Source organism: Uloborus diversus, chromosome 4, assembly GCF_026930045.1.
Source record: "Uloborus diversus isolate 005 chromosome 4, Udiv.v.3.1, whole genome shotgun sequence".
Lineage (NCBI taxonomy): Eukaryota > Metazoa > Arthropoda > Arachnida > Araneae > Uloboridae > Uloborus > Uloborus diversus.
Window position 1 is genome coordinate 106,745,439 of NC_072734.1, and position 25,724 is coordinate 106,771,162.

At 36.2% G+C, this 25,724-nt stretch overlaps 1 protein-coding gene across 4 annotated transcripts in view; it reads right to left on the reverse strand.

Annotated features, from left to right (window-relative positions):
* The window catches only part of LOC129220140 (transcription factor CP2-like), a 74,473-nt gene that overhangs the window by 43,487 nt on the left and 5,262 nt on the right, over nt 1-25,724 (reverse strand). For 3 of the 4 annotated variants that reach the window (XR_008580451.1, XM_054854490.1, XM_054854491.1), the window contains exons 3-5: nt 19,875-19,934; nt 3,680-3,886; nt 1,123-1,352 (exon numbers count right to left, since the gene is read on the reverse strand). Coding sequence is in view for 3 of the 4 variants with exons in the window: in XM_054854490.1 (XP_054710465.1) it covers nt 1,123-1,352; nt 3,680-3,886; nt 19,875-19,934 (497 nt within the window). In the remaining variant the exon portion in view is untranslated. Of the gene's footprint in view, nt 1-1,122; nt 1,370-3,679; nt 3,887-19,874; nt 19,935-25,724 lie in introns of those variants that run through there. The other variant, XM_054854492.1, reaches the window with a different exon arrangement.

The window sequence follows — 25,724 nt, forward strand, 5'->3', positions numbered from 1 at the left end:
TTTTATTGATAGATTTAATGAAGAATGTAGTGTCTAAATTTCAGCCAAGCCTAAAAAAGTTCGAGCTAAGAACGCAAATTACTCCCGCCGTAATTAAATTAGAGCATTGAAATAAATTATTAAAAATGCAGAAAATTCTACGTTTTTTTAACGATACATAATATTAATATGTGCAAGTAATTTTTCACCCTTTAATAGCCAATAATAGGCAATTTAAGTGAAATTTGGCCTAAATGATTTTTTTAAAAATAATAGCCTATGTTGCTCAGTACGAAAACACCTTTCATATAGTGAAGGAATTTTTCAAATAGGTGCAATGGTTCCGGAGATTGCCTCGAACATATAAACACACAAAAATCCGCCCACTCTCTTTATAATATTAGTATAGATAACCTAACATCCCCTTTGATATTCTTCTGCGACCCCCTAGGGTCCCTCCCTGCCTCCCCCCTAGGTTAAGAACCGCTGATGTAGAAGATAAATAATAAAAAATAAATTGCATGTTGCATTTGATGCATATTCAAATTGGTTGCAGTTTGGAAGATAATATAAAGATAAACATTATGAAGAGGGCAGAATTCTTTTGTAATTACTGGAATAATTAGTTTTGTAAGTACACTGCTGAGCTGTAAGTTTCACATTCAATTTTGTTTAAATTTATTCACTCACACTCCATAAGACTAATGAAAGTAAACGCCCTTGAAATTTTTAGGGGGAGGGGTGTTTTGAGGGGTAGTTTTCTCATTTGGTGGGGAGGGTCTTTGCAATATTGAGGGGGTGCCCTTGCCCTTAGGGGGCGCCCTTGCATAATACCTCTTACTTATCTTCACTCTGAAAATTGGTTACAAACTTGCATTTCAACCAATCAAAAAAAAAAGCAATTCTGTGAAATTTTTCTTATAAATTATTAAATTTTACTGACATGTCACTATTGACTAGTTTTTATGCTTCCCACTACCACCAATCTTGTAAGCTAACTTGTGCAAGTTTTGTGGCGAGAAAGAGCGTCCAAATTTAAATATTAAATCAATAGCTAGTACAATTTTCCCAAACTTTGAGTTGCATCACTTTTTTTGCACAATATTTAACAATTTGTTTTAAAAATCACTGTTTCTTAAGTACCTTGATTCAAATATGTTAGCGTCTCTTCTCCCACTTTTGAACCGAGAGCAGTTGCAGCTGCAAGAACATATTGAAACTCAGCCTTTGCCTGTTGGATATGATCCTTCATAGTGAAGCCTGGCTGCAAGCTAAACTGAGATAAAGTTCTACAGAGAGTCGGAGCACTGGCAATACTAGAAAACGAGCTCGGTTCAACAGCAGAATCATCAAAAATAAATGCACTTGTATCACTGAAATAAATAAAAAACTATACAAATTACTCATATAGGTTTTTATTATTAAAAAAGCTATTCCATTGGTATACAGAACTTTTCTTAAAATCCTTGTAAATTGATCTCTTTTTCAGAAAATAATAATTAATATTAATACAACCCCTAGAGTAAAATACAATATGAATTTTAACCAATCATCACTAACAATAAATTGAAATGAACTTACACGCTTTTTTTCTTTTAATGCATGTTTGTGAGAAAGGTTGAAACATTCAACTTAAGATGACGAAATTTTATATTTTCATTCATAAAAGGGAAGATATATCTGTACCTCAGAGACAGATGAATGTAACTCACATTATGATAATTTTACAAGAGGGAGGAAAAACTTTTTCTGGTGCAAGCAAGGGATGGAGCACGTGCTCTTTTCACCCAGGTAAAAAATTGAAAAGGATTTTTTTTAAGAACTAGGGGGCTCTACCCCTGCTCGCAAAGATTTAAATCGTCAATTAAAAAGAAACAGATTAAAAACATATTATGAACTTCCTTTGGATCAAAAAGCATTCCTTCCCCGTATTTCAAAATAACTTGTACCAACTTGCAGAGCCGTAAGGGCTAAGGGGCTCCTGAGCATTGCAAAACTGCAGTTTTGTACGGTTGAAAAGTCGCTTTCATTTTTGTGGTCTCTAGTAATATATTTCGCTCTTTAGCTCATGGTTTGAATTAGTTGAGCCAAAGATTTTCCGTTAAAATTGAAACCCTTAAAGTTTGTGAGTAATAAAGAAGAAACATGCAAATCGAAAAGAAGTAACTAAGGCAATGCCAAATAAAACATCAATAATTTTAATGGAGATGGTAATATTCTAACTTTATTTTTAACGGCTTATAACTTTTTTTCCTTTGGAGATAGAAACTTAGTTTTTTGACCATAGGTCAAGTTAGATCTGGAGTAAAAATGCCGCTCATTCTAGTGGTGTCAAAAAGAAAACTGCGGGAAAATTCCTTCGCTTTTTACTGATAGATTTAATGAAGAAAGTAGTGTCTAAATTTTAGCAAAGCCTAAAAAAGTTTGAGCTAAAACGCAAATAACTCCCACCGTATTTAAGTTAGAGCATTGAAACAAATTGCGTAGAATGCAGAAAAGACTACCCTTTCCAACGATATATAGTATTAATATATGCAAGTAATTTTTCACCCCTTTAATAGGCAATAATATACAATTAACGCGAAATTTGAGCTTATAAAGTTAATTACAAAAAAAAAAAACTAATTTGAATTTAAAAAAAAGTAAAGCCCCAGGTGCACACCCCCGGGGCTCGAAATCATTTTGTACAAAATTTCAAGGCTGTAGGTGCTATGGGGTTTTTTGGGCGCAGGTCTGCCAGACTTCCTTCCAGAATTTCTTTGAAACCTTACTTTTATTTACTATAAAGAGATTATGTTCACATGACTAAGTGTAGAATAGGCTTCTACATACATTGCACTAATAAACGGAAATTTGCAATTTTTAGACTTATGTCAGTCTGGCTCTGAGGTGCAGATGTAAGAGTAAAAACAAAGGCTCCCAGTGTTACGAACAATCTAAGTGCACCCAATAATGAAAAAAGTTAGGGATTAAATATATTGAAATGTTTAACACATAATATGAATACACAAAACACACTTCATAGGGATTGTCAGATACAACATTCGTCTGATGAGTATTACAAGGTTCATTATTGTTGGGTCTTCTTCAGGTATAAAGAGGAAAAGTTTATGTGAATTTGTATTTTGTGATGTGCAATGCTAAGACTCTTAACACTCTTCCACTTTACTTTCAAGCTTTAAAGTTTTCCATAAACCTTTACTTGTTACAGTTTGCTAATGTTATTTATGCTTTTAAAATTTGATTTTCATACAAGACTATCTAGGCTACTTTTTGCAATGAGTTTATGTTTGAAATTTTGTATAATCATGTTTCAGAAGATTAATCATGTGACACATTTCCCCATTTTTTTTTAAATGTAATGTTCCCTTTGAAAATAATTAAATAAATAAATAAATAAACAAATAACTTTAATTATTTATGTGTTGAAGTAACGATCACACAAAAAAGAAGTATTTAACAGTGGTATTTTTACAAGGACTTTTTAATTTTTCCTTTAAATTATGCAATATTTTAAAACATTGTACAAATATGTAATATTGTTATACTTTCTAAATACTTCTAAAAAATCTTGTTAAAAGTTTTGCAAACTCATTATCAAAAAGCTATTTTAGGCTAAATCAGTTATGTCATTACCTCTTCCTTTATAATTACTTTCAAGAACTTTCGGCTTAAAACACTTACTTGAAACATTTCATACCTATTTCTTTCTGAAGATTGAAATCCATCTTCACGCTTTCTGCAAGGTTTTTTTATTGCTTTGGACTCCGCTGATTTCGTAACAGGAGAATTGCTTACACTTGGAGACGAGTAATTCCATGAATTTAAATCTGGCTGCGATTTAGTTTTATCACTGGCCAAACACTTTGACAGAGAAGCAGAAAAAGATGGCTGTTCACAGTGATCCCTAAATAATTAAACATACATAACTTCAGGGTATTCTGCTTATTGCACGCACATACACATATTCCTTTGAACAGAACAATTTACAGAAGCAAATGTAAAAAGAAAGAAAAAATTTGTTCTACTGAAATATTTTGATATTATTAAAAGAGCTGCTTTATGAACTGATATTAAATTAATATACACAGTAAATACACACTCAGCATTTGAGGAGTTTACTTTCAAAACGGATTATATCCACTTTTGGAAAAAAAAACTTTTTTTTCTTTTCGTTTTCAGAATCTCTAGAATAAGTCCTAACAACCCATGAATTTCTTTCTTCTTGAAGAAATTTATATCTACTGTTAAAAAACGCGAAAACATTGGTTTTACCACCTAAACGGTGTATATCCATCCCCTTATTTCTCGCCAGGTCTTTTACAGCAAAGTGGAACTTATCCCTTATTTGTTGGTATCCACTCGTTCATTTTTATGTCAAAAGGGCACATATCCAAATTTGAATTTGCCACTTCTAATTCAAAAGTAGTTCACAAATTAAATAGAGGAGCAAGGCACTGGCAGAACATTTCCAATCAAGCATGATACCCGTCCGTATTAAGAGATTGCAGCACCTTGCGCCTTGTGCAAGTCTGTTATCAGTTAGGTAAGCGCGACTTCAAACTGTGATTACTAAATTGATGTTAAATAATTGATATAGCTATTAAATTGTGATTAATTAATGATTAAATTGTGGATAATTGAAAAATTGTGATTGTTGAATATTTTATTTCAATTTTAAAATTGATTTCTAAAGAAAAGGCGTGTTTTTTTTTTCTTTTCAAAACTGATGATATCCACTCTTTTACACCAAAAAGGAATATATCCAAAATAAAATTGGCAATTTAGGTGTGATAAAATTGTGGAAAAATTCCTAGACTTATACCACTAGTCACTTGTTATTCTACCAAAACATGGTGAAAAATTCGAAATTCTAACAGTTAGTGTTTGTGCACAAAACTTTTTTTTTTTTTTCATTTTGCTAAAAGAATATAAAACTGGATTTAATCCAGTTTGAAAGTAAACTCCTTATTTGCATTTTAAAATTACACTATACAATATTTATATTAGCCTTTTAACTGGGTATGACAAAATATTTTGGCATACTCTGACTATTATTGCAGTGAGTAAGACACAGGGGTGGATACAAGGGCAAGGTCATAGGCGGCTCGCACAAGGGGTCAAGGGGGAAACTGCACCCTCACTTTTCAGAGTTAAAAATCAAAGACTGATTGAAAAATGAGTTTTTACTCGATGAATTCATTTATTTCACAATAATAAAAGCTAAAAATTCCTAATAAATGGGCTTTGTTTGTGTTATTTTATAAGGATGGAACTTTGAAATGAAATGGGTTTTCTTCAACGAAAGAACCTCTCCAAACCTTCCCTTAACGAAGAAAAAACTCGCCAATTTTTTCTTCAACGTTGGTCATCAGCTCTGAATTTCGTGAAGCCATTTAATCACTACTGTTAAAATTTAAATTTGATGTCCCATTTTACAGAGAAAAAAAAGGTTTAAGGGCTCCGTCCCAGAGCCCTTCACACCTCTTTTGAACCCCCTTTTTTTTGTCTATCAGTAGCCTGTGGGCAGGGTCATGGGGCTCATGAACCTCCATGGTCGGACTGGACCGTTAAAATGGCCCGAGCGATCCCACAAAACTGGCCCTTTCAGGGGTAAATATACTCCCGCCCCTTCCCCACGTGCACAATCTTGCAAGTTTAAAAGTTCTTTTTTTAAGTAGTACGAGAAAAGAGGAATAAAACGAATGCAGGGCCATCCTGTGGTCAAAAGTTGGGGAGTGTCAGTTAGGCAGCCCCACAATTTTAAACGCATTTTAAAGATAGGGAGATAAAGCAAGAAAGATTTCAGCTCCTGGTTTAGGTAGGTGTCATTACAAGATTGAAGTGTTAGCAATATAAACCAAATCGTAACTAGTATTCTCTCATATGTAGGGAATTCAGGGGTTTCTTTACCTGAACGTTTCCAAAATTGTAGTTTTATAAACACCATTTTAGACAATCTGTAGCAGTGCTGGGGGGAGGGGGGAGTTCGAGGTCCCTCGCCTGGTATTTTTTTTTTTTGAAGTTGAAATTTTAAAAACAGCCTTGCAGACTTTGATTAAGACAGAGAAGAGGTCTCTGGGATCTCTATCGGAAAATTTTTGAAAGCATACTTCTAAAAACGCAGTTTCAGACGATCTTTGGTGGTGTTGGGGGGCAAGGCCGTATCCAGAATTTTTTCCGGGAGGGGCCTGGTTTCGCATATTGCCCAAGCACACACACATGTGTATGTACATATATATATATGTGTGTGCGTGTGTGTGTATTATAAATATATATACAGTCAAACCTCCAGATAATGTAAGAAAAAACAATGTCAAAAAAAGCACAAATTGCCAATAACAGCAGACACATGTTTCAGCGTTACAGGGAACGCCTTTTTCAATGCAAAAAGTAATGAGTTTATGGATGAAAAGACATCCAACAAAAGCCAAGAGCAGATAAGCATGCAGCTTAAAAGATAAAAATAGCGGATTAGCCAAACACCAATGAGAAAATTATAAACCGAACAGGAACTAATATGAATGCAAGCAAAGGCCAAGAGCTTTCTCTTAGGTACAGTAAACCCAGAAAGAGAGAATTTAATTGGACAAAAATGAAGCCGAAGCTTAAATAAAAAGAAAATATCAGTAACCATGAACCACAAGAAAGGAAAAGCTGAATGGAAGAAAAAAACACCATTTAATAAAATAAAAAGAAACAAAAATATTCAGAAAAAGTAAAAAATAAAGATAAATAGAAGAAAAAGGGGGGGGGGGATTTCAACCAAGACAAAAAAGGTAAAAATAAACAAAGGAAGATAGATAAAAATGAATGGAAAAAAGGGGGGGGGGATGGGGAAAGGACAGTATTAAAGATATGGGAGCCAAATGTTGGAAAAATATGGAACTGCTTTAAGATCATTAACTAAGTTAGAACTGTTCCTCAAAATATGAAAAACCTCCATATATCAAATTTCCACAAGTCAAAAATTTCTATATATTCAATTCCCAGCAAATTTCCATGTCCATTACATAGAAAAATTATTTCTGTATATCGAAAAAATCTCCACATATTTACTCGAAAAAATTTTCGAGACATTTATAATTTTTTTTTCCACTTTAGACTGTTTATCTCATGAAAAACTGAAGGTTAGAGGAGAAAATTATGTTCACTAAAGGTTGCTATGAAACTCACAAGGAACCTGGGGTTGAGAGGTGTGTAGATAGGTCGTTGATCGGTTCTAGAGTTCTTAAAGTCCCTCAAGTTTATTTCAAATCGTAATTGCAACCAGTAATACAGTAAAATCATTTTCAAGTTATCCCTATTGTCTGTTTATTACCATTCCTAGTCTTTTTAGCTTCAGTGAAAATCATTCAAGCTAAGTAGATACAGTTTTTACTTTTCTCTGTATTAAATTGTCAAAACGAAAATCTCCTAATGATTGCTAAATTTAGTATTTCCGCAAGCAGAGTTCCTGCTACTATGAGAAATCAGAAAGCCGAAAGTACTTAAGTAAAGTAAAAGTACTGAAACTTACTCAAAAACATGAAACAGTATTACAGTTGGCAAAAATTAGTTTTAATTTTAATGTTTTATGATAAAATAAGATTATTTCTATGTATCAAAATTTCTATATATCGAATATTTTCCCCGCAATTTGCTACTTCGATATATGGAGGTCCGACTGTATATACAAGAGCGCATAAAAATATTTAACATAGAAGTAACAGTTCTAAACGCACTTACAGAGCCAGATTTCGACTTGATTGTGCACTGAGTTATTTCAGGTACGTTTTTCCCTTTTGCAGGCTGAACTTTTTTGTCATAGGTGTAACAGACTACTTCCCCCAGTATGTGCCTTTATTACTGTTACAGCTCGCATGTTTTTTGTCTCGTTTTTTAATGCTCCTGCTGCTATTATTTTTAATTATTTTTTATTATTTACCTTGCATATCACCCTTGTGAAGGATAACAGGAAAGTGGCTCCTTAAGTGGGATGTGGAATATCCATTATTTCAGGGGGTCCGGGGAAAATGTTTGAAAAATAGATATAAAAAATCTGTATTTTGAGGCATTATACCGCCTCAAAATTGGGTGCGGAGGGTAAATTCCAAGGTGTGGAGGGAGAGTAACGGGGGTAATTGAGACTACAAAAAACATGAAGAAAAATAGGCAAACAAAATCTTTTGAAAGTTATGCACTCACTGTTTAATTTTCTGCACTGCTTCTTTTACATGTCAAGATCAATCAGAGTAAAAGTTGCTTGTTCGACAAATCGTTGACATTAATCGACAGAGAGGAAAAGCGATGGAGAAGAAAAATGAAGTACATCGTCACTTGCTTATATTGGCTTTTGGTGTAATTTGTTTTGTTCATTTCACCAACATTCCCCTTCCCATTTCATCAAATGCCCTATAGCAAAAACTGTACAAAATTCTTTCAATGAAATGGTGTAGAGATTCAGAAAATAAGTAACTAAAGAGTAATATTCTGGCCATTTGGACAACTTATACTTTGTTTTTTTTGATAAGAGACAAAATTGGAGTACTTTTCAAGGAATTTCAAAAACTTACACAAGACTCTAGAACAGTTGAAATTTTTTAAAGCACTTTATTTGCACTTTCCAGAAGTTGATTCTACAGTATTACAAAAATGATTATAACTTTGCAAGACACACTTGTTTTAAGTTACAAAATAAATAAAACGAAATATTTCTCAAAACAAACAATTTTTTCTTCAAGCACAAGCAGTGCAGAAAATTAAACAGTGGATAAGTGTTATATTTTTTTTCTCATGCTTAAGATATTAACAGTATACAGTAGAAGTAAGATAGAAACAAGCAATAACAAAAGAACTTCCAAAATACGAAATTCGGTATTAAATAAATGGCAAGATATGAAACATATGAATCACAAAAATTTATCTTGAGAAATATGGTTCAAAACCGCCAGAATCATGATCAGCATTTTTTACGTAGGATGTATCAAGGAGCTGAATTTGGCATATCGTGGAAACTGGATACTAGCTAAATTGGAAACTAAGGGCCTGGCCCTTGAGGAGTCCCCAACTCAAATTTGGCCTAGTGTAAGTTTTATATGAGTATAGGGGAAAGGAGGGCAAGTCTACCAAACTGACAAGGACAAGGGGCCTGCCTTGGCCCTGGATGGCCCTGAATTGAATTGGGAAAGAGAGCAGGAAGTCCTAATAAGTGTCTAAATTACAAGTATGCTTACAAAATTAAGAATAAAAACACTTTGTTATTTTCCTTTTCTGACATAAGTATTAAAAAAAAATCCTTCTGTTTTACGTTCCGAAACATTTCGTGTTTCGGGGGGGAGGGGGAGGACTTGGTCTGACGGGACCTCCTCTGGATATGGTCTTGTTGAGAAGGGGGAGGGGGAATATGGAGGTCCTTTTCCGACATTATTTGGAATTTGAATTCTTAAAGGATCTCGAAATTGAATGAAGAAGTTTTCTGAGAGTCATGCACGGATTCAGGGCAGGGTCAAAGGGTCAGCTGACCCCCTGTGACAAGAATTTTATTATGATTATTATTAAACTTCAATTTGTTAGATCTGAAAAAGTAGTATAATGGAATCAATGTTAACCATTTTTGCTTGGTTTTGTAAGTTTTTTTTTTTTTTTTTTTTTGAGCACGTTTGTTTACTGGGCTTTAAAATTTGAGGGAATATGATCCATGATGCAGGTTGCACCCTTGAAAAATTTAGCAGGAGGGGGGAGGGATTCGAAAGGATTTTGATCTTATTTGGGCGAAGCGGTACTCCATAGCATATAAGGGGGTGCCATAACCCCTTGGAGGATTGACATCCCTGTTTATCTGATACTTTTTTACTTAAAAGATATAACAAGCTGACCATTGAAATTCGCCCCCCCCCCCTCACAAAAACTTCTGGCTCCGTCCCATGAATCTTTTCCCAGAAATTTGTCGAAATAAGGGTCTCTTTGAAATTTGAAAGTTTAAAACTTGAAAATAGTCTATCATTGGTACTGTTCGTGAGAGGACAGGTTTGAAGTCCTCGACAATTTTTAGAACCTGAAATTCTAGAAATGCAGCTTCAGATGATCTCGAATGATGATAGGAGAAGAGGGGGGGGGGGGGTCAAGAGACCTCAACCAGAAATTGCTTAGAAGTGATGCCCATAAAAGTAATTTTAGACGATCTTTAATGACATGGAATGAGCGTTTGTAAAGTTTACCAAGGTGTGCTATCATGGGAGTTTTTCAAAATTAAAGTCCTAAATATGCAATTGTGGGGTTTGGGAACTCTCTCCTGAAATTCTTTCCAAATCAAAGCTTCAAATGATGATGGGGAAGGGGGGGGGGGATTCTAGTCTTCTATATCAAAATTTAATTTTTTCAAAGCTATTGGTTGCAATTGTGTGGTGTGGAAACTCACCAGCGGAATACTTCCAAAATCAAAGCTTAAAAAACGCACTTCTAAGCTACCTTTGGTGACGTAAAATAAATTAATAAGGTTCAAAGAATCAGGTCTATCCTCTCTTATTTACTCTAACCATTGTTAAAACTGTGGTGGAAAACCCACGCTCAGATTTTCCTTCTCCAAAACCATTGGACTGCTTTGGTTGGTTTGTACAGACTAGTATTTTTCATCTATTTAAACTACAAAGTTGTCTGCGGCAATAATAAAAAATCTTTTAACATTTTGGACTAAAGTGATACTTTACAGTGATAAATTAGGTTTTTTTTCCACCTTTTTTAATTCTAAATATCATGCCTCCTGCATCTCTTGATTGAGGGTTCTTTCTTTTTTTTTTTTTTTTCTAACTTGAAACACTTAGAAAAACTGGCATGCATATTCAATGCAATATTTTAAAAATCACCCACTGTATTTTAACATTTTTTTTTTTTAATATTCAAAACATATTTTGGTTTTTGGTGGCATTTGTGTTTCTCTCCATTTAGCTGTGACTTTCGTGATGCTATTTTATGTAAACAGTTAAAGATGTAAATATGTCGTGGTCCATATAAAGCTATCAATTTTATTCATAAATGTATATTTTTAACTGAATTTTGCCACGAGTTTACACTATGCACACTTTTTTTTTCATTGAAAAAAGTCTGAAACATACATTTGGGGATCGTTAATTAGATAAATTAGGTAATCTTAATAGTACAGAATTTTGGATGTTTCTATTTTAAAATTACACTACACCTTTTAAAATTTTGCAGAACAAATACTTTTTGTTACTTATATGTGTACATAAATTCAATTTGTTCTTTTATTATTACTATTTTAATTTTGTAAGACTGCGAAGGCCTACTTTTTTCTTGCATTGTTAAAATAGAATTGGAAGGTTGGTCCTGAAGCACACTCAGGGCCAACGAGAGGCGATGCCAGTCTAGTCAGAAACGAAGGGCCCGCCCCGGAATCGCAGTTGTATAAGTTTTAAAGAGGATAAGGGGCCCGAAAACCAGCAGCCTTGAGACAGTATACTCAAAAATTGCCTCATGTGCACTCCTGATATTAAATTTATATCCATTGCCTAATAGTCTTCCAAGCCTCTATTAAACATAGCCCCGGCACAGGCACCACCAAATTTGATGGTCCTTCAAACTTGTATTCATTAAGGGTATGTTGCAAGTAAAATTGCTTAAGAAACTCATTGGTCTCACTGCCCAAATGAAGATTTCCTAGGAAAGTTTCAAGAGAAGTTTTTGACTCAAAAAATGTTTAAGAAAAAAGAATTCCTACATTTTTTTTTATTTTAATGATGCAACAAAGGTTTTACTACTTATATTAAGAAAATACAAAATAATAATAATAATAATAATAATAATAATAATAATAATACATTTTTAATTGAAACGTAATTTTTAAGAACAGGTGGTGTACTTTTATCAAATAGACTCAGGGCCGCGCTGTCCCTATGTGCAAGGTCGTGTGCGGTACAACAGCGCCAGAGCCAAAAAGGCGCCGAGCTCTATATATCAAAAATGCTTCAAATGAAACAAAAATAAACACGAACCGAAAAGTAACATGGAATTTTTCATATTTATATCTAATGGAGGTAGTGAAATTATACTGCTCATTGAAACAATTAATCCATCTCGCTGAGAATCTAAAAGGAAAAACTATTGACTTGGTGTGTTATGTGTTTAAACATGCTATTCAAAAGCGCAATCTTTTACACTGAAAACAAGTGACTAATTAATGCATACATTGGCATTTTCCTTCTTAATGTGGAGTTGCGAATGCTATTTCGGTATATTTATACTACACAAGGTTCAGCAAACAAGGAGCAAGAAATTTGCTTATCTCCATTTTGGTTCTTGCGTTGAATATCTTGTATTGTAATTTGTGCAATCATAGTATTTTTTTGATTTTTAATAAGTTGTAATTCAACTGCATCATGTTATTATACATAAAAAAATACCATAAGAACATTTGCATATTACTTAAATGTGCTTAATACTAATACGTTGCATACAATAATTTAGGTATTTTAATAGCGCCGAAAAATAATGAGTTGACCATAATTACTCGGTTTTCTCCCCCCCCCCCATTTTTATCTCTTTAATCTATTTGTGCATTAAATTAAAAAAAAACAAAAAAACTTTGGAGCCACTATGTGTTTGTTTTGGATCTTAACTTCAATGTCTGTTGTAATGGTTCCGTAGTTTAGAATTTCTAATTTTACCGGAAATGATTTTAGTTTCAGATTTTAAGGGGAAATATCTTCTAATTCAATTAAGAAATCTATTCAGTACTCTGTAGTCATGTTTTGACAGGTATAACACTTTGAATAATTATTTATCAGTTAGAGAGGATTTATTTTATCGGTGTTATTTATTTTAGATTTCGGATTTAGATCAGTGGCTTTAATACATATTGTTACAAATTCTGTAAATAGTAATTATTGTAGGAACGTAACCTGTAAATAGTTTCCCGTAATGAATATACAACCCTTTTTTCATTCGGCTAAAGTATACGACCCCTATTTTCTTTCTTTTCATTGATAACGGTCTACTACTTTACAGAAGCGTGTGGAATATTTGAGAAATTTCTTTTCGGTGTATTTAAGCCGTTAGCGATGGATAAACAGTGAGTTTCGATTGATATTTCGAACTGAGACGCTTTTTGATCTGTTTATAGCGAGGCATTTCGCTGTGTTGTTTTCGTATTTGGAAGTAAATACGTGTGTAAACGTTGAGTTTACGGTGTTGTGTGATAATTGCTTAATTGCTGATGAATAATTTAGCAGTTGTTGAAGATCTTTCCTGTACATAGTATAAATAAATTTCCTGTGTTTTTATCAAGAACTGTGTCTTCATTTCAAGAAAGTGGAAGTCGCACCGAATCCGTTACAATTTGGCGCCCAACGTGGGGCTTCTTCTGGACTTTCTTGGAGTAAGTGTGACTTTGGACATTTTTTTCACAAAGACTTTTTGAATTTGGACTTTATTTTTATGGTGATTACTCGCGCAATGGATGAACAATTAAAACAACTTCTTGACGCAATCAACTCTGTAAAAAATGATATGGCGACTAACCAAGAACAATTAAAAAATGAATTGGCGACTAACCAAGAACAGTTAAATAGTGATTTAACTGCTAAAATTACTACAAGTCAAAATGAAATAAAAAGTGACCTAACGTCGATGAAAACCATGATGGAGAATCAACTAACCGCCATGGGAGATAAAGTTGATGCTCTGGAAGAAAAATTTGATACTGTGGAAGAGCGTATCGCCAATGTGGAAAATAAGTTGGAAGAAGAAGACAAGAAATTTACTTCATTTAAGGAAGAAATAATTAAAGACATGGAACGGAGATTGGCGACCGCGGAAAGCAGTTCTGTACAGTTTGGCGCTCCCACATCTGTTGCTCGATCGTCCATTAAACTGGCCACATTTGATGGGAAAAGTTCGTGGCAGGTATACAAGACCCAATTCATGATAGTGGCGGAAGCGAACGGATGGGACTCTGCTACCAAGGCCTGTCATCTTGCAGCATCCCTGAGAGGTGACGCAGCGGACATTCTTCAGACCCTTCCGGACAGCCAGCGCCTGGATTTCGCCGCCCTCACATCTGCATTGGAGCTTCGCTTCGGTGAGAAGTGCCAGAAAGATTTCAGCCGACTCCAGTTGAAGTCCCGTTTCCAGAAAACCGGGGAAACCCTGCAAGAGCTAGCGCCGGACGTCGAGAGACTGTCTCATCTTGCTTTTTGCGAAAGTCCTGCGGATGTTCGGGACAACCTGGCACTCAACTACTACATCGACGGGGTTCGAGATCCGGAAATCCAGAAAGCTCTATGGATGGCGGATGTCAAAGACCTGAATTCTGCTGTTGCGTATGCGATGAGATACGAGGCCGCCCAAGAAGCAACCCGTATGGATCGCCATCTAATCCGGACTCAGGAAGCTGATGAGTCTGATTCCAGGTCGTCCCACCTCGCTGAACTTGAGAGACAACTCGGTGACTTGACACGACATCTGAGCAGCATAACAGCCCAAAAGAAACAAGAGCAGAAGTGCTGGAAATGCGGTAGTGAAGGACACCTGCGAAGGAGTTGTCCGGCTTGCCAAGCTACGCGAGGGAAGGAAATCACCACCACTAGAGCTCTGCAGATTTCCTCTTCTAGTAGTGGCAGTGATGGACTTTTCATTTACGCACATGTAAATGGGAACCCCTGCAGACTGATTGTCGACACTGGAGCCAATGTGACAATCATTAGGACAGATGTGGCTCGTGAATTTGGATTGAAACTGCTGTGGACATCGCCACGCGTAAGTCTCCAGACTGTGACAGGTGACAAAATCGAGATTGACGGTAAAGTGGACTTGGAAATAATGTTTGGGAATGCCACCTACCATCATACGGCATTCGTCGCTAATATCACGGACCCCTTCATTCTCGGATTGGACTTTTTGAAGAAATATGACTTCACTCTCGACTTCAAGACTAATGAGCTGCACTCGATGAGAGAGGACATAACCGTTTTCCCTGCAGAAAGTGATGTAAAATCCGCTCATCAAATAATAGCCCAAACAGATTTATCGATTCCCTCAAGGTCAGAATCATTAATACCTGGCTCCCTTGAAGAAAGCAATAGTTTTCAATTTGGACTCATTGAATACCCTAACCTAAGCAATAGCCTAAAAGGAGTGCTGGTAGCATCTACGCTTGTGGACCTTTCTAAGGATGTGATTCCTGTTAGAGTCGCCAACGTGAGTGAAAGGCCAAGGAATATCCGAAAAGGTGAAGTGTTGGCAACTTGTACTCCAGTAAACTGCATCATTAGAAGAATCAATTCCCCCGAGACTGTGTCTTCCGAGTCCTTGACATCGAAGTTAATTGGGAGTGCACCCTTATCGAAAGATCAAAGAACTGCTGCGGAACAATTGGTGGATGACTTCAAGCATCTGTTTTCATCTACATCGGAGGATGTTGGCCGTACGAATTTAACGCAGCATAGGATCTACACTGGAGAACACCCCCCTATTAAACAGCATCCAAGACGACTACCGTTCGCCAAGAAGGAAGAGGTTGAGACCCTCCTGAAAGAGATGAAGGAGAATGATGTAATCGAACCTTCATCCAGTCCTTGGGCCTCTCCCATCGTCTTGGTCCGAAAGAAAGATGGCTCTACCAGATTTTGTGTCGATTACCGACGGCTGAATGAAATCACCAAGAAAGACAGTTACCCTCTTCCACGGATAGACGACACCTTGGACACTCTTTCCGGACACAAGTGGTTTTCGACCCTGGACTTGAAGAGCGGCTACTGGCAGGTTGAGATACACCCTGATGACCGAGAAAAGACAGCATTTACAACTGGACAAGGCTTATGGCAGTTTAAAGTGATGCCCTTCGGCCTCTGCAATGCACCAGCTACGTTCGAGCGTCTTATGGAGACAGTGTTAAGAGGACTTTCTTACGAATCCTGTCTGGTCTACTTAGACGATATCATCATCGTGGGACGCAGCTTCGAAGAACATCTGGCAAATCTTAGGAAGGTGCTGCAAAAGCTTAAGGAAGCCAATCTGAAGTTAAGCCCGTCCAAATGTAATTTGTTCCGCCGGGAAGTGAACTACCTTGGTCACATCATCTCTTCTGAAGGTGTACAAACCGATCCAGAAAAGGTATCTGCGGTCAAGAGTTGGAGTCGTCCCGAAAACATCCATCAGCTGCGAAGTTTCCTGGGGCTCTGCACGTACTATAGGAAGTTTGTAAAGGGTTTTTCCAACATTGCACGACCTTTGCATATGCTGACGGAGAGCAAGCAAAAGTTTGAATGGTCCAAAGAATGCGAAGATGCATTTCTACGACTGAAGGAGGCTTTAACATCAACGCCTATCCTCGCCTATCCTCAGCCTGAAAAATCCTTCATCCTAGACACTGATGCGAGCAACGAGGGCATCGGAGCTGTTTTATCCCAAGAAATTGACGGAAATGAACATGTCATCGCTTACTGGAGCAAATGCTTATCAAAGTCGGAGCGAAATTACTGCGTCACCAGAAAGGAGTTACTGGCCATAGTGAAAGCTGTAGAACACTTTCATCATTACCTCTACGGCCGAAAATTTCTGCTTCGGACAGATCATGCCTCATTAACTTGGCTTTTGAACTTCAAAAATCCGGAAGGCCAGATAGCCAGATGGATACAGCGGCTCCAGGAATATGACATGGAGATCAAGCATCGAAAAGGGTTATCTCACGGTAATGCTGACGCTTTATCAAGGAGACCATGTCCTGAGAACTGCCACTATTGTTCCCGAATCGAGAAACAGTATGGAACGACTAGCCCTACTGTGTATCAGGTGACAGTGACTCCAACATCTTCAGAACCTGATCCATGGAGTGATGACCAAGTTCGAAAAGATCAACTTGAAGATCCCGACATAAAACCAATTTTAGAGTTCATGGAAAGTGACAGTCGACGCCCTAGCTGGCAGGACGTTTCCATCTTCAGTCCTGCAACAAAAAGATACTGGGCTTTATGGAACTCACTCCATTTACGGAACGGCGTGCTACACCGGAAATGGGAATCTGACGATGGCAAAACATCTAGGTGGCAGTTACTACTTCCCCGATCAAGGATTTCAGATGTTCTGAAAGAAATACATAGCAGTGCGACTGGAGGACATTTTGGTGTCTTGAAAACCCTCAATAAAGTTCGGGAGCGCTTCTTCTGGAGCAAGGCGAAGGATGACATGGAGAAGTGGTGCCGTTCTTGTGACGCCTGTGCTGCTCGTAAAGGACCGAAGAAGAGAAGCAGAGGGAAGCTACATCTGTACAACGTTGGAGCTCCTTTCGAACGAATTGGGATCGACATCCTGGGTCCTATACCAAGAACTGCTGATGGGAACAAATACATTCTTGTTTCCATCGACTACTTCACCAAATGGCCGGAAGCATATCCCATTCCAGATCAAGAGGCTACCACCGTAGCAGAGACTCTAGTCCAACATTGGATCTCGAGATACGGAACACCTTTGCAGATTCATTCCGATCAAGGGAGGAATTTCATCTCTGCTGTGTTTAAGGGCCTATGTCAAATTCTCGGAATTGAGAAAACTAGGACAACACCACTACACCCACAATCGGACGGCATGGTGGAGAGATTTAACCGCACAATCCTGAACAATCTCTCACTTGTGGTATCCAGAAATCAACAGGATTGGGACAAGAAGCTACCTTTGTTCCTGCTGGCCTACCGCAGTGCTGTCCACGAGACTACCGGATATGCCCCATCTCAGGTGCTCTTCGGACGAGAGCTTCGGCTACCTTGTGATCTCCTCTTCGGTCGTCCTCCGGATGCGCCTTCATCGCCTGAGGAGTACATCCAGGATCTCCAGGCCCGGTTGGAAGACGTTCATAACTTCGCACGAGAGCGAATCAACATCGCGGCGGAGAAGATGAAGACCCGATACGACACAAGGTCTACTGGACGTGAATTCAACGAAGGCGACAAGGTTTGGTTATGGAATCCCATCCGACGGAAAGGTCTGTCACCCAAATTGCAGTCGCATTGGGATGGACCCTACAAAGTCCTTAACCGACTGAATGACGTCGTAGTGAGGATCCAAAAATCACCTAATGCAAAACCTAGGGTTGTACATTATGATCGGTTAGCCCCATACTATGGCCATAGTTCATGAGTATTACGTAAACAACCATGGTTGATAACATAAAAGTTGTAGATAAGTAATAATTGCTTTTAATGTTTAGTAATATTTCTTGTTATTATTGTGTTTCCTTTGCACTATTGGTTATTATTTAATGTGTGTAATTGTGAACTTGTGGTAGAAGTTTGGCACCCTTTCTGGGGATTGTACTGCCCGGGACGTGCAGTCCTTAGGAAGGGGGCAATGTTACAAATTCTGTAAATAGTAATTATTGTAGGAACGTAACCTGTAAATAGTTTCCCGTAATGAATATACAACCCCTTTTTCATTCGGCTAAAGTATACGACCCCTATTTTCTTTCTTTTCATTGATAACGGTCTACTACTTTACAGAAGCGTGTGGAATATTTGAGAAATTTCTTTTCGGTGTATTTAAGCCGTTAGCGATGGATAAACAGTGAGTTTCGATTGATATTTCGAACTGAGAAGCTTTTTGATCTGTTTATAGCGAGGCATTTCGCTGTGTTGTTTTCGTATTTGGAAGTAAATACGTGTGTAAACGTTGAGTTTACGGTGTTGTGTGATAATTGCTTAATTGCTGATGAATAATTTAGCAGTTGTTGAAGATTTTTCCTGTACATAGTGTAAATAAATTTCCTGTGTTTTTATCAAGAACTGTGTCTTCATTTCAAGAAAGTGGAAGTCGCACCGAATCCGGTACAATTTTTAAAAAAAATTTCTAAAAACGCATTAACATATCAAAGGCAGGGTTCGTCAAACCGGGCCCAGTCTGAAAAAAACCCGTCCGGTTTTTTGGGCAGGTATACTTGAAAAAAAACCCACTATTTCGGTAAAGCGGGTTTTTCACAATTTTTTATGTTTTGAAACATTTTCTTCGGAAACAAACTAAATATTGATCAATATGAAGTCCAGGAACAGACATCTTGCTTTCTGAACAGTATATCAAATATTAGAAATTTAAACTGCATACTAGCAAGCAATAATTATTTCGATCACATTCCAAGATTGTTTTTAACTGTTGGTTTAAAATGCTTTGATTAACTGAAACTGGCAATCTCTTTTTTAACGGCAGCTCAATGCGAGGTTTTCAAGAGAAAGAGTCAGATTCCAAAAGTCAATTTCTATCGCTGTTCCCTTACATCTGCCCATACTTGAAATAACTTCGAGATATAAGGTAAAAACGTATACTGTGTTCAAAATTTGAAAATTTGCAGATTGTTTTTATATTAATTTTTAATAAATTAAATGCCAAACGTATTTTCTTCTTCCACATTTTATTTGTCTAAAAAACCTGACCCCAGGAGTAAATTATATTTTGCTTGAATGCCACTGCATAAAGGCGCTCAAAAGATATTTGCACGACGCGCGGATCAGGCTTGGAGTGGTTCGAATAGACTTAAAAATTAAATTCAGCAGGAAAGTTACATCATCTTTCCTTTCATTCTAATGATACTTATCAATATTTAGGTACATATCCTTAGCAACACCAATATGTCTAGAATATTATAAGTTTTACGATTTTAATTCAATTTATAAAATAAAACAAAGAGTTTTATGCTTTAGCTTTTTTTTCTTTGGGGGACAATCTTACTCCTTTTTCAGATTTATTTTGATTGGATGTTTATTACTTTATGAAAAATAGCTAAGGTTTTTGCAATGATACATAAAACCTCATACTGTTTTTACTTGCTAAAAATTCATTTTGTAAACACTTAACACGTTAACACACCTGAAGATAATAACAAGAACCCTATTATTAATAAAAATAAGTTAAACTTTTACTTGTTCCAGTCATTCATTTCACCATTCATCTTGATAACTTGGATAGCAGACAAGGCATCACTGAAAAACAACAATGCCAGTTTTGTAATAACATGCCACAAAAATATTTGTAATGAAACAACTAATTATCAGCATTTTTCATTATCAACACAAAAAATGTATACTTTTTCATGTTGAACTTGCGATCAGTCCCACGTGGGACAGTGACATAGCCAAAAACAATTCAGAGGAATGATGGTTCGTAGGTAAAATTAAAATTTGTTTTCAAAGAGTATACAATGATAAAATAAGCTTTCCATGGACTAGTTAACATTTAAAAATGCAAACTTTTTTTTATAATTTATACAAACAAAAAATAACAAAACAAAACAAAACAATTTCAAATAACAACAAATAATTTCTCAAATAACTTCTCACTCAGTTAATAATTTCTCAAAACAATTTTCAACAACAAAACAAACAAAACAAAACAATTTCTAACAAAACAACAAAATAATTTCTTACAAATTATAAAACAAAACAAATAATTTCTAAACAAACAACACTCAACAACAAAATAATTTCTCACTCAGTTCCAGTAGACAAAATTGTTTGACAGTTGGTATGTAATGCATCGTTTTTAGCCACAAAAACAACAGCAAAAATATTTTCCATGAGTTTTTTTCAACTGGATCAAAGGTAAATTTTAACGTTTTTCAAGCACATGAAAATAAAACTTGTTATTTCAAGCAGTTTTAAAGGCCTTTTAAAAGCGTACAAACCATGTCTAAGGTCAAAAAAGAAAATTTTCTGAGTTTTAAGGGAAGCATCCCTGAATTCCTCTTTGGATACACCCTTGATGTTGGGGTGCTGTAAAACGGGCAAGCTAATAACCGAGCTGCGTGAAAGAGCTTAAACGTTCATCAAAAAGTGCAATAGAGGAAAAATTCAAACAAAGAACAGAATATCAGCTGGAAACTGCGGGAATTTTCAACAGTTGGAATACACAGAGTAGAGATAAAGTTACAACCAAATGGAGATATATTGCAACATTTATTCTTTTTTTTATAAATTGTTTTTTGATGTTGCCTTGGTTTCTTTTCATTAGATGCTATGCATATATAAAGCGAAAATTTATTTATTTGTCCTCAAAATGGGACATTTACCAATTTTGACTATCTGCATGCATATGTTTAAAAAATGGCATTGTTAAAAAATAACTCTATGGCCGACAGAAACAGAAATTAGCACTATTAGAGAATAAACAACATAATTTTTTTTATCTGCAAATGTTTCAGTACATTTGGTGTAAATTTTAAAAAAGAATGACATCATCGGCAGAACTTCATACAAAGTCCTCAAATTAGTCATAAGCGAAAAAAAAATCTTCTGTAAGTGTATTATTTCCGGCAGGGCCGATCCTACGGTGTCGGCCGCCCACGTGCAAAGACCTGATGTGCCGCCCCTCAAATGTAATTTGCATATTTTGACTCATCTTAAACGTCTACATAAATCTTTCTTCGAATTTTCTGTAGAAGAGACCAGGGCAAGATGACTGTGTTAACAGTTTTTGTTGTTTATTAATTTATTTTTAAGGATAATAAAATTAATTTTACATGAGCTGTTAGAATAGTCCTTTGTAGTATTAAATATATTACCATTTAATTTTTCGAATAAAATAAATGAAGGATATTTTCATTTGCTCACAGCCTTAACACATCTTTATCTTGCCCCAGTACTGGGGCAAGATGACTTTGGCCTTGGAGCAAGATGACAACACTCTAAAAGGTTGAATATATTTTATCTTTTGAACATATAACATAGTTCAACAAATAATAACTGTGTTTTTACATCTTCCAAAACATCAAATTATGCGTAAAGCTTGGGCAACGTAATGTTGAAGTGTTAAGTCATGCAGCTAACAATAGTTACAAATAAAAATGCCATTTTCATAATTGGAACATTCCTCATGCCACCACTCTTGCCATTGCATCCCTTTTTATGTTGAAGAGTCACAATAATCCTTTTTAGAAGCAAAACTTGTTAAGAGAAGTCTTGTCATTTTGCCCCGTGTTTCGGCCCACCATCTTGCCCTAGACTGTTTGTTTGAAAGAATTCACCTTCATTGCCATAAAGGAAGGCGATTAATTGACATTAATTCATGGTGGTAGGCAGTTTATAAACTAAGTTACTCATACATATTAAAGAGGAATAATCTATCATGCCTGTATCTGTAGCAGAGCTTATTTACACATGCATAAAAGTTTTAACATGGCACCGATAAACAATCAGAGCTTCAGAACTAACAAAAAAAAATTGCTATTTCAGCATCTTTATACTATTGCTGAACAGCCAGCCGATAGGAGAACCAGTAGTATTCAGTTGGTCCTGCTTCCTAGTGGGAAACGGAAAAATTGAGACATTCGTCAACTTGCCCAACTCGTCATCTCGCCCTGGTCTCCCCTACCAAGTTCAAATTTAAAAAAGAAAGGAGGAAAAAAACAGAAGAATGATGAACTTATAAAAAGGAAGAAAAGTTTTACAGTAAGAAACTCCTTAGGTACAATTTATATCTTTGAAGAAAGTAAGAGATACCGAAATTTACTGGTCTTAAAAACGCATTTTATAGTCTATCTTCGGTGACATCAGAGGAAGGACGGAGGAGGGGGAAACGGAGAGCGTGGGGGCGGGGGGATTGCTTAGAGAAAATTATCGAAATTGGCGTATGAAAAATAGTTTTAGTTAATCTTTGGTTGTGTTCGGTTGCAAGGACAAAAGAGTCGGGTATATTCAGGGTGCATGGAGAAATTTTCGAAATTGACGTCAAATATCGCAATTTTAGGAACTTTTTCGAAATATCAGGTAATAGTAATGTTGGAGTTCTTTCCTAAAATTCTTTCAAAATTGAAATTAGTTTGAAGCTATTATTATGACCGTAGCGTAGGAAGGATCGGCGCTCTTCACAAAAATTTTCCGAAACTGAAGCTTTAAACACACAATTTTGGGTTACCTTTGTTGACGTTGCTAGAAGGAGGGAGATTCAATTGTCTCCCATCGAAAGTTTTCGAAATTGAAGTTCGCAAATTTAGGCTGTCTTCGATGACGGTAGGGGATCTAGCGGCTTTCCTCCGGTAATTTCTCGGCCCTATTATTTCAAAAACCGATTTTTGGCTATATTTGAAAACAATAGGGGAAACGTGAAAATATTCCAAACCGAAATATTTTTCAGAACTAAAATCCATTATAGGCTATTTTTTAGAAGGAAGGGTTTTGAGGCTCCCAAGCGAATGTTTCCAAAAGCGCAATTTTATATACTATCTTTGGTGATGTTAACGAAACTGACGCTTCGGCGGATCTTAACGGATGTTTTTCGATATTAATATCGGAAAAATAAAACTATGGACTATTGTCCACCTCATCTCGACGATTGATGGGTATGCCCTAGCTCGATAGAAATTTACGTAATTCAAGCAGTTCTCCTCCGGAATTTTTTAGAAATTGAAGTCCCAAAAACGTATTTTAGGCATTGTTTAATAATGATGGGACTAAGAGCGGGCAGGGGTTCGGTGTGCCCTCACCAACTGTTTTTTGAAACTGAAGTCAATTTCAGGCTAGTTTAGGCAGGAAGGATTCTGTAGCTCCACGGAACCGTCTAAAAACGAAATTTTGGGATATAGTGATTGAACTGGAGAAAAGGGGGATCCAGAGTCCTTCCCCGAAAGTTCTTGAAACTGGTGTTTGAAAAACGCAATTTTAGTTTTTTTTTCAATAAATTAAGTGAGAGGGGGTGGGATTTGGGGCCTCTCTAAAGACGCTAATTGAGACTGTCTTTGGTAGTAATCGCAAATAGTCCATCGCAAAAATTTCGGAAAAAGAAATCCGAAAAATATCATTAAACAATTTTTGATGACGTAGGAAGGGCTGTCCTCTAAAAACACATTTTGGATTTCGGAGCCAACATTTTTTTGATTAAGTTAAGGTGGAAGGGGTGAATCAAAGACTTAATAAATAATTTTAATTGTGAACCAGAGACTTAAGATCAGTGGTTCAACCCGCGAAATTTTCCGAAATTAAAGTCCTAGAAACGCAATTTTAAGCCTTTTTTAGTCTCGTTAAGGTGATCATGGCATCCTTTTGGATCTTCGTTTTGGAGCTTCGTTTAAATTTCCTACTTGGCGCAAGAGCCCTGTCCTCCTACCTGATCTGAAACCGGGCAGTTCATTCGGGATTATAATAAAAAAAAATTGCCGTAAAGGGGGAAATTACAAAATTTTAGTTCGTCATTCATATGTTTGACTCTCAAAGTTGTCGCAATTTTCCACTTTCTTTCCACGCATCCACGATTGTTGAACACAGAATTTGTTGTTTGAAATGCTTGCGAGAGTATCTAATCAGTATAGCTTTTTTTTTATAAATAAAATATGCCTTCATTGTTTAAGTCTATAAACGCTTGGGGGTAAACATTAGTGGCCGCCCTTGGTGGTCCTTTTAGAAGGCACCCTTTCATGCTTCAAAAGGAGGCCATTTCCCCTCCCCTGTATCCATGCCTGATTACCGGTTCTGTCACAAATTTTGCTGCCAAATGAAGCATTTGTGTGAAGAGTAAATATTAATGGACAATGAACCAACACAATGTTCCCAAACATTATATTTTTCTTAAACTATGCTATGCTATCGGGAAATCGACACTTACTTTGATAACTGAACATTTAAAATTCAGCATATTTATTCGACTTATTATAAGTTATCTTGTGAGAAATTCTTGAGGAATTTTTCTTGCTTATAAGGACTACATAATGCAGCCTGCAGCCGCCCCTTGCTTTGACCGCCCTTGTGCGGTGCACACTCTGCACACCTGCTAGAATCGGCTCTGGGGTCCGGGCAAGCACAAAATATACTAAATAATTTTTGCATGATTTAATTTATTGGTATGAAAATGCTTAAACAGCTATTACCATCGACTTTTGGTTGAAGCATTTACAGTGCACATTAAAATACAAATTAAGCATCATGAGTTGATAATTTTTTTTTAATAACATTAGTTTATTCTTTCACTAAGTTGCTTTTTGCACCAAAATTGCTCTGTAACAATATAGCAATTTTGAACTTATTTTAGACACGTAGTTTTATTGATTTCTTACACCTTGTGTTTTCTTTAAAGCTTTAAGTTTTTGTCTAAATACTAGACTCAAAAGATAGTATGGGTCAGATTATCTCATAATTGGGCTACTTAAAATATTAATGGAAAAAACAAAACAAAGGTCATTCAACTAAGAATATATTACTATAATCACTCAGTGGCAGATTTAACATGTCCTATTTGTGAAGGAGCCCCTACAAATCTACAAACATAAGAGGATACAAAAATGCACATGTTAAATATTTTACATAGTTCTGTGACAAACAAAGTGTTCCCCCAAACTAGAAAACTCATCACTGTGACGACTGAAAGTTTTTGCTGCAATCTAGTATTTTAGTCTATACTACTAAAACCTGTGTGTGTCTGTAACTCTATCTCCTTTAGAGCAGTGCTCAAAATTAGCGGTTGTTAGTCGTATTTTGCAACCATAGGGTCTGGTGGGGTAAAGTGGTCATAAAATCGTAGGTTTTCAACTTAGGGGGCTAATAAATACAACAAATTCTTTAAACACTTCAACTTTTTTTGTTGTTATTTTACATTGCATTATTAAAGAACACGGTACATTGCATTTTAGAAAGAAAAACATTGATTTTAGTAGTTTTATAGCACTTTCTTTTCGCTATGTTTTTATAACCACTTTACCCCATGGGGTGGGGGAAAGTGGTCATAGCGTGGGGTAAAGTGGTCATAGTTAAAAATAGATGCAAAACCATTATAAATAACCCTAAAAC